This window comes from Rhinoderma darwinii, chromosome 7 (genome assembly GCF_050947455.1).
Source record: "Rhinoderma darwinii isolate aRhiDar2 chromosome 7, aRhiDar2.hap1, whole genome shotgun sequence".
Taxonomy (NCBI): domain Eukaryota; kingdom Metazoa; phylum Chordata; class Amphibia; order Anura; family Rhinodermatidae; genus Rhinoderma; species Rhinoderma darwinii.
The window spans coordinates 145560429-145572928 of record NC_134693.1 but is presented as its reverse complement, the minus strand read 5'-3'; the positions used below and the strand labels follow the sequence as shown (position 1 = coordinate 145572928).

General features: G+C 51.6%; 1 protein-coding gene across 1 annotated transcript in view; it reads left to right on the top strand.

Annotated features, from left to right (window-relative positions):
* Positions 1 to 6394, top strand: part of LOC142657504 (plasma membrane calcium-transporting ATPase 2-like) — a gene marked incomplete at its 5' end in the record, with an annotated part of 74605 nt that extends 68211 nt beyond the window's left edge. The window contains 7 exons of the mRNA XM_075832539.1: positions 1184 to 1398; positions 1585 to 1827; positions 3771 to 4012; positions 4343 to 4577; positions 5190 to 5369; positions 5873 to 5960; positions 6261 to 6394. Coding sequence (XP_075688654.1) covers positions 1184 to 1398; positions 1585 to 1827; positions 3771 to 4012; positions 4343 to 4577; positions 5190 to 5369; positions 5873 to 5960; positions 6261 to 6394 — 1337 coding nt within the window. The remainder of the gene's footprint in view (positions 1 to 1183; positions 1399 to 1584; positions 1828 to 3770; positions 4013 to 4342; positions 4578 to 5189; positions 5370 to 5872; positions 5961 to 6260) is intronic.
* Positions 6395 to 12500: the final 6106 nt, after the last annotated feature.

The window sequence follows — 12500 nt, the reverse complement described above, 5'->3', positions numbered from 1 at the left end:
GTCTCCTCGGTGCGCTGGTCGTCTCCTCGGTGCGCTGGTCGCCTCCTCGGTGCGCTGGTCGTCTCCTCGGTGCTCTGGTCGCCTCCTCGGTGCGCTGGTCGTCTCGTCGGTGCGCTGCTCGCCTCCTCGGCGCGCTGGTCGCCTCCTCGGCGCACTGGTCGCCTCCTTGGTGCGCTGGTCGCTGTCACGAACTAGGGGTATGTGGACCCGCTAGGCCGATCCGCCATAGCAGAGAGGCAGCTGGCCAAGTAAGTCTATGCAAAAGTCTATACAAGAGGTTCGTAGCATAAGGGTACCTGAGATAGTCGCAGGTTGTGCCAGATGTGGAGGAGAGGCCGAAGACACCAGACGTGGTGTATACCAGCAGGCATGGCAGGTTGCGCCAGACGTGCAGATGATACCAGGAGTGGCAGATAACACCAGACGGGATACAGGATACGGGTAGCAGGGCACGGGAACACTTGGAGCAGGATCGCTCAGGCAAGGAGTAAAAGGGCAGAGCCCTTTTTATAGTCCATGGTGATTAGGGCTAATTAACCATATTTTACATGTGCGCGCGCTGGCTCTTTAAGGCCAGGCACGAGCGCGCACACTACGGGACACTGCGGAGTGGAAGGGAGTTCTGGCGTCTCCTACGAAGGAGATGCAGGCCAGCACTCACAAGTCCATGGCCGTGGCCGTCAAGGGGTGAGTGGGAACGATGATCCGCAGGCGTGGACGTTACAGTCGCCTCCTTGGCGTGCTGGTCATCACCTTGACGTGCTAGTTGCCTCCTTGGCGTGCTTGTCACCTCCTTGGCGTGCTGGTCATCTCCTTGACGTGCTAGTCGCCTCCTTGACGTGCTAGTCGCCTCCTTGGCATGCTTGTCACCTCTTTGGTGTGCTGGTCGCCTCCTTGGTGTGCTGGTCGCCTCCTTGGTGTGCAGGTCGCCTCTTTGACGTGCTGGTCGCCTCCTTGGCTTTCTGGTCGCCTCCTTGGTGTGCTAGTCGCCTCCTTGGCGTGCTGGTCGCCTCTTTGGTGGGCTGATCGCTTCCTTGTTATTGACAGAACTGTAGCTGTTTTTTTCTGATTATTGAATGTGCCGTTGATGGGATGTTCCAATGTTACTGATGGTCTACACTGTTATTATATTGATGGTATCAGCCACATGCGATTCACGTTCCTACCTCCTCTCGTCCTACAGGTTTGATTATGTCTGCAATCACAGTCATTATCTTGGTATTATATTTTGCTATCGATACATTTGTTGTCCAAAAAAGACAGTGGTTGCCTGAGTGTACGCCAATTTACATCCAGTACTTTGTCAAGTTCTTCATCATTGGCGTCACCGTGTTGGTGGTGGCTGTGCCGGAAGGACTTCCTCTTGCTGTGACTATTTCCCTGGCATATTCTGTTAAGGTGAGTTTTATTACTGATGCAGAGATTTTACATATGACGTTACTGATGGTTTATCTTTTCAGGTCTGGAGCAATACTTGATTCATTGATCTTCCCCCATATCGATCTATCCATATAAAGTGTCTCCATATGCTGTAAACATCTTGAGAACGTCCTATTTTATATCTTGAATTTAATTCCTTTCCAGAAAATGATGAAGGATAATAATCTAGTACGACACTTGGATGCATGTGAGACTATGGGTAATGCAACAGCTATCTGCTCTGATAAAACCGGCACATTGACTACAAATAGGATGACCGTGGTTCAAGCCTATATTGGAGACGTCCATTACAAAGAAATCCCAGACCCTGATGCTCTTCCAGCCAAAAGCTTAGATGTTCTGGTGAATGCCATAAGTATCAACAGCGCATACACCTCCAAAGTCCTGGTAAGTCGTGTTACACCCAAAAAGTGCCTCCATAGTTGTACAGGACCCATTCATCATTATGGCGAGGAGGATGATGATGGGTGGTAAAGTAATCACAGTTCATTTGGCAGCAGTAAAACAATAGGAGGTCAGTGTGCTGAGTATCTTCAGAGAGCTCACCATGTATAATCTACGTCAGATTAGGGATATTGTCCACAAAGGTCTTTTCTATATTCTTGGTCTTTCGTGTAGAAATCCTCCCTCTCCAGCTTCTCCCGACCAAAGATCTGAATCAGCAGGAGACATTTATATGGTAACTTTATTCCACTATAGCTGGTTACAGGGATGTAGTATATTATGATGTTCTGCGTGTCATACAAGGCCTGGTCCATCTTTAGGGAAGCAATCATGCTTAGGTAATGGTCGGTCGGCAGCATTTAAAGAGTTTGACCGGTTTAGAAAACCCATATTCATACTTAATAGAGGGGGGTCTTCTCTTCAGGATCCTCTCCTTTTGGTCCGAGTGGAGAGCGGTTACATAGATTGTCTCTGGAGGACCTATGCTGTCCTGCATGACACAGACAACAAATTGAAATTAATGGATACTTGGTAATGCTTCATTTCACCTGCGGTGGCGCTGCAGGGAAACTAAACACCTACTGCCAGGATTCCCCACAGATTTCAGCTGATCACTGGTGGTCCCAGGATTTGTGATCAAGTGATTCTTCTAACAAGTAGGAATTGTCCAAAGCGGTAAAGCCCTTTAATATTGCACACAGAGGTTTCAGGATGTGGGGCGCAGATGTTATGGCCATCCTTAGTTTAACATGAACATAATATAATGATGCGTACCATGAAGGTGACGCCTCACTCTAAATACTGAGGACAACGTTCTCCGCATGTTTATTAGAAGAGATCTGGACACGGTTTATCCAACATTTATTGATAGGAATGGGATCTCAGTCCATTGTTATGCCCCGACAGTCTCCATATATTGTAGATGTTGCCGTCCAGGTCATAACGGTAACGTCATGTGTCGTAGTTGTTTGTGATGACGTCGTACGCAGGGGTAGGAAGGAGAAGTGCAGAAAACACAAGGATCTCGTATCTGTCATCGAAATGTAAAGAAGAAAAGCAACGACGTGACACGTGAGACGAGGTTCTGCTGCGGACACGTTGTTTTATAGAAATGACACCGACGTTAGTCTAGAAATCCACACTTCATGTTATGAGGTTACACACCCTAATAAGAGAGAAGACCCTTTACATCAAACCCCAAGTACGGACTTTGGTTGTTCACCTGGATGCATTTCCACGCCCTCCGCTTAGATGTCATTCCTGCTCGCCGCCTCTACTTCTGTATGAGCGCGCTTCTATTAACCTGTTGTGGCCACGCACTTATCATTGGAGGATTTTTGGATATCCATTTGTATATAATCCCTAGTCTAGCCAGGAAGAATAACTGTATTATTAATGTAGTATTGGCTGTTACTTTAATGATGCTCCCATCCCCCGATGCACAAAGGAACAGATTTTTAAGAATTTGCCCCAATACCTGTGTAACTTAGGACACGTCCAGGTCAGATGGGTGAGATCTGCTTCGTTTAGGACCGGCATCGTTATCACTTGCCCTCATTTTTTTTATGGATTGAATCCTACGATGTGAGTGATCCAAAACAAATGAGTGAAGTAGCTCTAGAAATATCTGACATTTGTGATTTTCAACAAATCCCCCTGCCACATATGTAGTGATGGAATAACCATAGTAAGATTAGTACAAGAGCCTAGGAATTTGTAAGCAGACGATTCCAGACCCGTCCATTGCGATAGGATAGAAATAGCGCAGAATAGGAAACGGTGAAGTGAGAAATGTTTCCTCAGCTCAGGGGCCCCGATGTCCCACTCTTTCTGCCCTCGCACATAATCTCCCTCACTCATCATAAAGCACTGACGTTTGTTTGCAGCCGGCAGAGCAGAGTGGGGGGCTCCCGCGACAAGTCGGAAACAAAACAGAATGTGGCTTGTTGGGATTTTTGTTGGATTTGAAGCAAGATTATCAGGCTGTGAGAAGTCTCATCCCAGAAGAAAAACTCTACAAAGTGTACACCTTCAATTCTGTGCGGAAGTCCATGAGCACCGTAGTCAAGCTGGAAGATGGCAGTTACCGCATGTACAGCAAAGGGGCTTCAGAGATTGTCCTTAAGAAGTAAGTGCCCCGTGTTATGATGGTTGTTCTTGTCCGGCAGTCAGAGGACCGGGCTTCATCCTCCTCTATTATAGGGTAGGGCTCCAGGTCATTAAATCCACAACTGGTAAGGCCAGAAGTTATAGAATAGAAATTGTGCTACAGAGAAGTGACCTCTCCTTTCTGCCCCAATACCGTGCTTCCCTATGCCCCAATACCGTGCTCCCCTATGCCCCAGCTTGGCTTCACTGTCCTTATTGTCTATATACTTGTCAGAGCAACATTTGGGGGGACTGAAAACAGATCAGTTTGTGTTATAATCTGCTTATTTCTGGATCTTGTGTCTTGTAGATGTTCCAAAGTCTTGAATGATGCTGGAGAAACTCACGTGTTCAGGCCCCGGGATCGAGATGAAATGGTCAAAAAAGTGATCGAGCCGATGGCTTCTGATGGTCTCAGAACAATCTGTGTTGCTTATCGAGACTTTAACCAGAGTCCAGAGCCGGACTGGGACAATGAGAATGATATAGTGAATGATCTGACCTGCATCGCTGTTGTCGGCATTGAGGATCCAGTCAGGCCAGAGGTAAAGTCTCACAAACCAGTGAAGGAAAGAATGGTATTTGTGTGTCAGAGCAGGGACAGGTGCAGGAAGCTCAACATTCTGCTGCCGTACCCTCCAGCACCAATAGCAGCAAGAAGAGGACATACAATTCATGCTCTTTGCGGAATTTTATATCCTCACCTTTTTATAAATGTGTATATATCTATCTATATGTGTATAGATATATATATCTTAAGATAAATGGTGAAAGCATCAGCCCAATAATGTGATCTCAGCCAATGAAGGTGAAAACCCACGACATGAAAAGAACTGTGTCATTGAATAATTACTGCCACTGGGGGGCAAAGTCTTAGCGTGCTACCCTGACTGACTCATTGGCACACCCCCCCCCCCCCCCCCACGGTACACAGCAGCTATGGCACGTCCCACCAGTCCCCCTCTAGCTAAGGCCCTGTTGAATATAGAATTAAATATGGATGGGGATAAAGAATGGTAAAGGTCTCTGGAGGGGGCATATATGGGAAAGCAACCAACAGTTTCAACTCAAAAGTCTACTGAACTTCTGATTTTTGTCTCCTTTAATTTGCAGCTTTCTTTGTAAACATTCAGTTGACTACTTTGTGTTGGATGCAGGTACCAGAGGCGATAAGGAAATGTCAGCGGGCCGGAATCACGGTCCGTATGGTGACCGGTGATAACATTAATACAGCACGCGCTATTGCCATTAAATGCGGCATCATACACCCTGGAGAGGATTTCCTCTGCATAGATGGGAAAGAATTTAACCGGAGGATACACAACGAGAAGGGGGAGGTGAGTACAGGGGACACATTGTAACAAGATATTATAGAACACTGATGTTACCTATGGATATAGACACATGAATGGAATCCAGAGGGTCCCCTGTTTAGGACTTTCCCTCCGGAGGACCCAGCTCGTCTGTGCTTTACACCAACTGCCCATTGATTTCAATAGACTCCATGTAATAGTTCATTTGTCATGTACTGAGGGGGGTGAGGACTCGCTGTCGGCTTCCCCTACCTTGGAGGCCAATATACGGAGCCCTCCCCCCCCCCCAGGGGACCCACCACTACGTCCACATATGGTTTTCCAGAGTTTCCGATAGTTTGGCACCATGTTGGTTCGGAATTTTACTTTATCATTATTATCGTTGTTTATTATTCAGCTTGAACATGAACAAAATACAGCAGATGACAAACGTACAGAATAAAGGGAGCGATGGCGGGAGCCCTGCCCATAAGAGCTTACAATCTACCACATTGAGGCCTCTGCTATAATAACTTTTCCTTCCGTAGATTGAACAAGAAAGGATTGATAAGATTTGGCCTAAACTGCGAGTTCTGGCTCGCTCCTCGCCTACTGACAAGCACACTCTGGTGAAGGGTAAGTGCCGACGTCCCATATCCTGGGAAAATCATCCCACCCAATGTCAACTCCCGGTATCAGACAAGCAATTTATTTCTCTATTGTAAAAGTGGATTAGGGTGAGACATTGAACCAGCAGAACACCCCTTAACATTTGCCATCGGGGCGAACGGAGTGGGAAGCCGCTCTCACCACGGGAGTCACATTGGAAGGTGGCAGCGTTACCTGGAGATAGAGGGGTCGGCCCCCGCCAGACACCGGGCTACACTCTCTGAGACTGTATGCAATCTATATGGTCTTTATTGACTTTCTTTATAGTGTCATCATTCCGGGGCTCAGACAGGGCTATAAATCCTTATCCCCCCTCCCCGTGCGCCTACAACCTAAATCTTCATTATCCCAAAATCGAGAGCCATCGCCACAAGCCATTAATGACATTGTCTCCCGCCTGACCCAGATGTCCTGCTGAGAGGTGAGATGTGCTGATCTGATGGGAACAGTTTCCTCTGCGGTAATATGAGGAGATGTGCCGGGTAACGTCCTCCTCGCCGCGCTCCCATTATAGTCCGCTGTAAGATAACACGGACGATCACTTGACTCGGATGAAAGTCGTTTCATTATTAATGATTTGGGACAGCTAGAGTTTCTCTATCACCATGAATGACGGAATAATTCCTAATCCGTCATACCCAGGCCCGCCCTCCGTCATACCCAGACCCACCCTCCGTCATACCCAGGCCCACCCTCCGTCATACCCAGGCCCACCCTCCGTCATACCCAGGCCCGCCCTCCGTCATACCCAGGCCCACCCTCCGTCATACCCAGGCCCGCCCTCCGTCATACCCAGGCCCACCCTCCGTCATACCCAGGCCCACCCTCCGTCATACCCAGGCCCGCCCTCCGTCATACCCAGGCCCGCCCTCCATCATACCCAGGCCCGCCCTCCGTCATAGCCAGACCCACCCTCCGTCATACCCAGGCCCACCCTCCGTCATAGCCAGACCCACCCTCCGTCATAGCCAGACCCGCCCTCCGTCATACCCAGGCCCGCCCTCCGTCATACCCAGGCCCGCCCTCCGTCATTGCCAGACCCACCCTCCGTCATACCCAGGCTCGCCCTCCGTCATACCCAGACCCGCCCTCCGTCATACCCAGGCCCGCCCTCCGTCATAGCCAGACCCACCCTCCGTCATACCCAGGCCCACCCTCCGTCATAGCCAGACCCACCCTCCGTCATAGCCAGACCCACCCTCCGTCATACCCAGGCCCGCCCTCCGTCATACCCAGGCCCGCCCTCCGTCATACCCAGGCCCCTCCGTCATACCCAGGCCCACCCTCCGTCATACCCAGGCCCGCCCTCCGTCATACCCAGGCCCGCCCTCCGTCATACCCAGGCCCACCCTCCGTCATACCCAGGCCCGCCCTCCGTCATACCCAGACCCGCCCTCCGTCATACCCAGGCCCGTCCTCCGTCATTGCCAGACCCACCCTCCGTCATACCCAGGCCCACCCTCCGTCATACCCAGACCCGCCCTCCGTCATACCCAGGCCCACCCTCCGTCATACCCAGGCCCGCCCTCCGTCATACCCAGGCCCACCCTCCGTCATACCCAGGCCCACCCTCCGTCATACCCAGGCCCGCCCTCCGTCATACCCAGGCCCGCCCTCCGTCATACCCAGCCCGCCCTCCGTCATACCCAGGCCCACCCTCCGTCATAGCCAGACCCGCCCTCCGTCATACCCAGGCCCCCCCTCCGTCATACCCAGGCCCACCCTCCGTCATACCCAGGCCCGCCCTCCGTCATACCCAGGCCCGCCCTCCGTCATACCCAGACCCGCCCTCCGTCATACCCAGGCCCGCCCTCCGTCATACCCAGGCTCGCCCTCCGTCATACCCAGGCCCGCCCTCCGTCATACCCAGACCCGCCCTCCGTCATACCCAGACCCGCCCTCCGTCATACCCAGGCCCACCCTCCGTCATACCCAGGCCCGCCCTCCGTCATACCCAGGCCCGCCCTCCGTCATACCCAGGCCCCCCCTCCGTCATACCCAGGCCCGCCCTCCGTCATACCCAGGCCCGCCCTCCGTCATACCCAGACCCGCCCTCCGTCATACCCAGACCCGCCCTCCGTCATACCCAGGCCCGCCCTCCGTCATAGCCAGACCCGCCCTCCGTCATACCCAGGCCCACCCTCCGTCATACCCAGGCCCGCCCTCCGTCATACCCAGACCCGCCCTCCGTCATACCCAGGCCCACCCTCCGTCATACCCAGGCCCACCCTCCGTCATACCCAGGCCCGCCCTCCGTCATACCCAGGCCCGCCCTCCGTCATACCCAGGCCCGCCCTCCCGTCATACCCAGGCCCGCCCTCCGTCATAGCCAGACCCACCCTCCGTCATACCCAGGCCCGCCCTCCGTCATACCCAGGCCCGCCCTCCGTCATACCCAGGCCCACCCTCCGTCATACCCAGGCCCGCCCTCCGTCATACCCAGGCCCGCCCTCCGTCATACCCAGGCCCGCCCTCCGTCATAGCCAGACCCACCCTCCGTCATACCCAGGCCCACCCTCCGTCAGCTGGAAATTATAATATCGTCTGCAAAATAATTTCAGAGAAGAACTGACAAGAATGGCGGCCATGTTACATGAGCGGTGGCATTTATAATCTCTTCACTTCAGCATCTACGTATCACATTCTCTCCATCATTTCTGTCGCCACCGTTAAATAACGCTCTCTAATAAACGTCCTAATATGTCCCACGAGGCGTCCCGTAATAACTGCTCCATCGCGAGTCACTAAAAAACATCAATCATGGAGAATGCTGAGCGGTATAAACAAATGACCGACACTGACCCCTGTATATGACTGGCCCCTGTATATGACTGGCCCCTGTATATGACTGGCCCCTGTATATGACTGGCCCCTGTATATCACTGGCCCCTGTATATGACTGGCCCCTGTATATGACTGGCCCCTGTATATGACTGGCCCCTGTATATGACTGGCCCCTGTATATGACTGGCCCCTGTATATGACTGGCCCCTGTATATCACTGGCCCCTGTATATCACTGGCCCCTGTATATCACTGGCCCCTGTATATGACTGACCCCTGTATATGACTGACCCCGTATATCACTGGCCCCTGTATATGACTGGCCCCTGTATATGACTGGCCCCTGTATATGACTGGCCCCTGTATATGACTGGCCCCTGTATATCACTGGCCCCTGTATATGACTGGCCCCTGTATATCACTGGCCCCTGTATATGACTGGCCCCTGTATATCACTGGCCCCTGTATAGGACTGACACTGGCACCTGTATATGACTGACACTGACCCTGACCCCTGTACATGACTGGCCCCTGTATATGACGGTACTGACCCCTGTATATGACTGGCCCCTGTATATGACGGCACTGACCCCTGTATATGATTGGCCCCTGTATATGACTGACCCCTGTATATGAATGGCCCCTGTATATGACTGACACTGACCCCCTGTATATGACTGACCCTGACCCCTGTATATGACTGCCACTGACCCCTGTATATGACTGACCCTGACCCCTGTACATGACTAGCCCCTGTATATGACGGCACTGACCCCTGTATATGACTGACACTGACCCCTGTATATGATTGGCCCCTGTATATGACTGGCCCCTGTATATGACGGCACTGACCCCTGTATATGATTGGCCCCTGTATGACTGGCCCCTGTATATAACGGCACTGACCCCTGTATATGACTGACACTGACCCCTGTATATGATTCGCCCCTGTATATGATTGGCCCCTGTATATGACGGGCCCCTGTATATAACGGCACTGACCCCTGTATATGACTGACACTGACCCCTGTATATGATTGGCCCCTGTATATGACTGGCCCCTGTATATCACTGGCCCCTGTATATGACTGGCCCCTGTATATCACTGGCCCCTGTATAGGACTGACAATGGCACTTGTATATGACTGACACTGACCCTGACCCCTGTACATGACTGGCCCCTGTATATGACGGTACTGACCCCTGTACATGACTGGCCCCTGTATATGACGGCACTGACCCCTGTATATGATTGGCCCCTGTATATGACTGACCCCTGTATATGAATGGCCCCTGTATATGACTGACACTGACCCCCTGTATATGACTGACCCTGACCCCTGTATATGACTGCCACTGACCCCTGTATATGACTGGCACCTGTATATGACTGACACTGACCCCTGTATATGACTGACCCCTGTATATGACTGGCCCCTGTATATGACTGACACCTGTATATGACTGACCCCATATATGACTGACACTGACCCTGACCCCTGTACATGACTGGCCCCTGTATATGACGGCACTGACCCCTGTATATGACTGACACTGACCCCTGTATATGATTGGCCCCTGTATATGACTGGCCCCTGTATATGACGGCACTGACCCCTGTATATGATTGGCCCCTGTATGACTGGCCCCTGTATATAATGGCACTGACCCCTGTATATGACTGACACTGACCCCTGTATATGATTCGCCCCTGTATATGATTGGCCCCTGTATATGACGGGCCCCTGTATATAACGGCACTGACCCCTGTATATGACTGACACTGACCCCTGTATACGATTGGCCCCTGTATATGACTGGCCCCTGTATATAACGGCACTGACCCCTGTATATGAATCGCCCCTGTATATGATTGGCCCCTGTATGACTGGCCCCTGTATATAACGGCACCGACCCCTGTATATGACTGACACTGACCCCTGTATATGACTGGCCCCTGTATATAACGGCACTGACCCCTGTATATGACTGACACTGACCCCTGTATATGATTGGCCCCTGTATATGACTGGCCCCTGTATATGACGGCACTGGCCCCTGTATATGACTGACCCTGACCCCTGTATATGACTGACCCTGACCCCTGTATATGACGGCACTGACCCCTGTATATGACTGACACTGACCCCTGTATATGATTGGCCCCTGTATATGACTGGCCCCTGTATATGACGGCACTGACCCCTGTATATGACTGACACTGACCCCTGTATATGATTCGCCCCTGTATATGATTGGCCCCTGTATATGACGGGCCCCTGTATATAACGGCACTGACCCCTGTATATGACTGACACTGACCCCTGTATATGATTGGCCCCTGTATATGACTGGCCCCTGTATATCACTGGCCCCTGTATATCACTGGCCCCTGTATATCACTGGCCCCTGTATAGGACTGACACTGGCACTTGTATATGACTGACACTGACCCCTGTACATGACTGGCCCCTGTATATGACGGTACTGACCCCTGTATATGACGGCACTGACCCCTGTATATGATTGGCCCCTGTATATGACTGACCCCTGTATATGACTGGCCCCTGTATATGACGGCACTGACCCCTGTATATGAATGGCCCCTGTATATGACTGACACTGACCCCCTGTATATGACTGACCCTGACCCCTGTATATGACTGCCACTGACCCCTGTATATGACTGGCACCTGTATATGACTGACACTGACCCCTGTATATGACTGACCCCTGTATATGACTGGCCCCTGTATATGACTGACACCTGTATATGACTGATCCCATATATGACTGACACTGACCCTGACCCCTGTACATGACTGGCCCCTGTATATGACGGCACTGACCCCTGTATATGACTGACCCTGACCCCTGTATATGATTGGCCCCTGTATATGACTGGCCCCTGTATATGACGGCACTGACCCCTGTATATGATTGGCCCCTGTATGACTGGCCCCTGTATATAACGGCACTGGCCCCTGTATATGACTGACACTGACCCCTGTATATGATTCGCCCCTGTATATGATTGGCCCCTGTATATGACGGGCCCCTGTATATAACGGCACTGACCCCTGTATATGACTGACACTGACCCCTGTATACGATTGGCCCCTGTATATGACTGGCCCCTGTATATAACGGCACTGACCCCTGTATATGACTGACACTGACCCCTGTATATGAATCGCCCCTGTATATGATTGGCCCCTGTATGACTGGCCCCTGTATATAACGGCACTGACCCCTGTATATGACTGACACTGACCCCTGTATATGACTGGCCCCTGTATATAACGGCACTGACCCCTGTATGTGACTGACACTGACCCCTGTATATGATTGGCCCCTGTATATGACTGGCCCCTGTATATGACGGCACTGACCCCTGTATATGATTGGCCCCTGTATGACTGGCCCCAGTATATAACGGCACTGACCCCTGTATATGACTGACACTGACCCCTGTATATGATTCGCCCCTGTATATGATTGGCCCCTGTATATGACGGGCCCCTGTATATAACGGCACTGACCCCTGTATATGACTGACACTGACCCCTGTATAAGATTGGCCCCTGTATATGACTGGCCCCTGTATATAACGGCACTGACCCCTGTATATGACTGACACTGACCCCTGTATATGATTGGCCCCTGTATGACTGACCCCTGTATATGAATGACACTGACCCCTGTATATGACTGACACTGACCC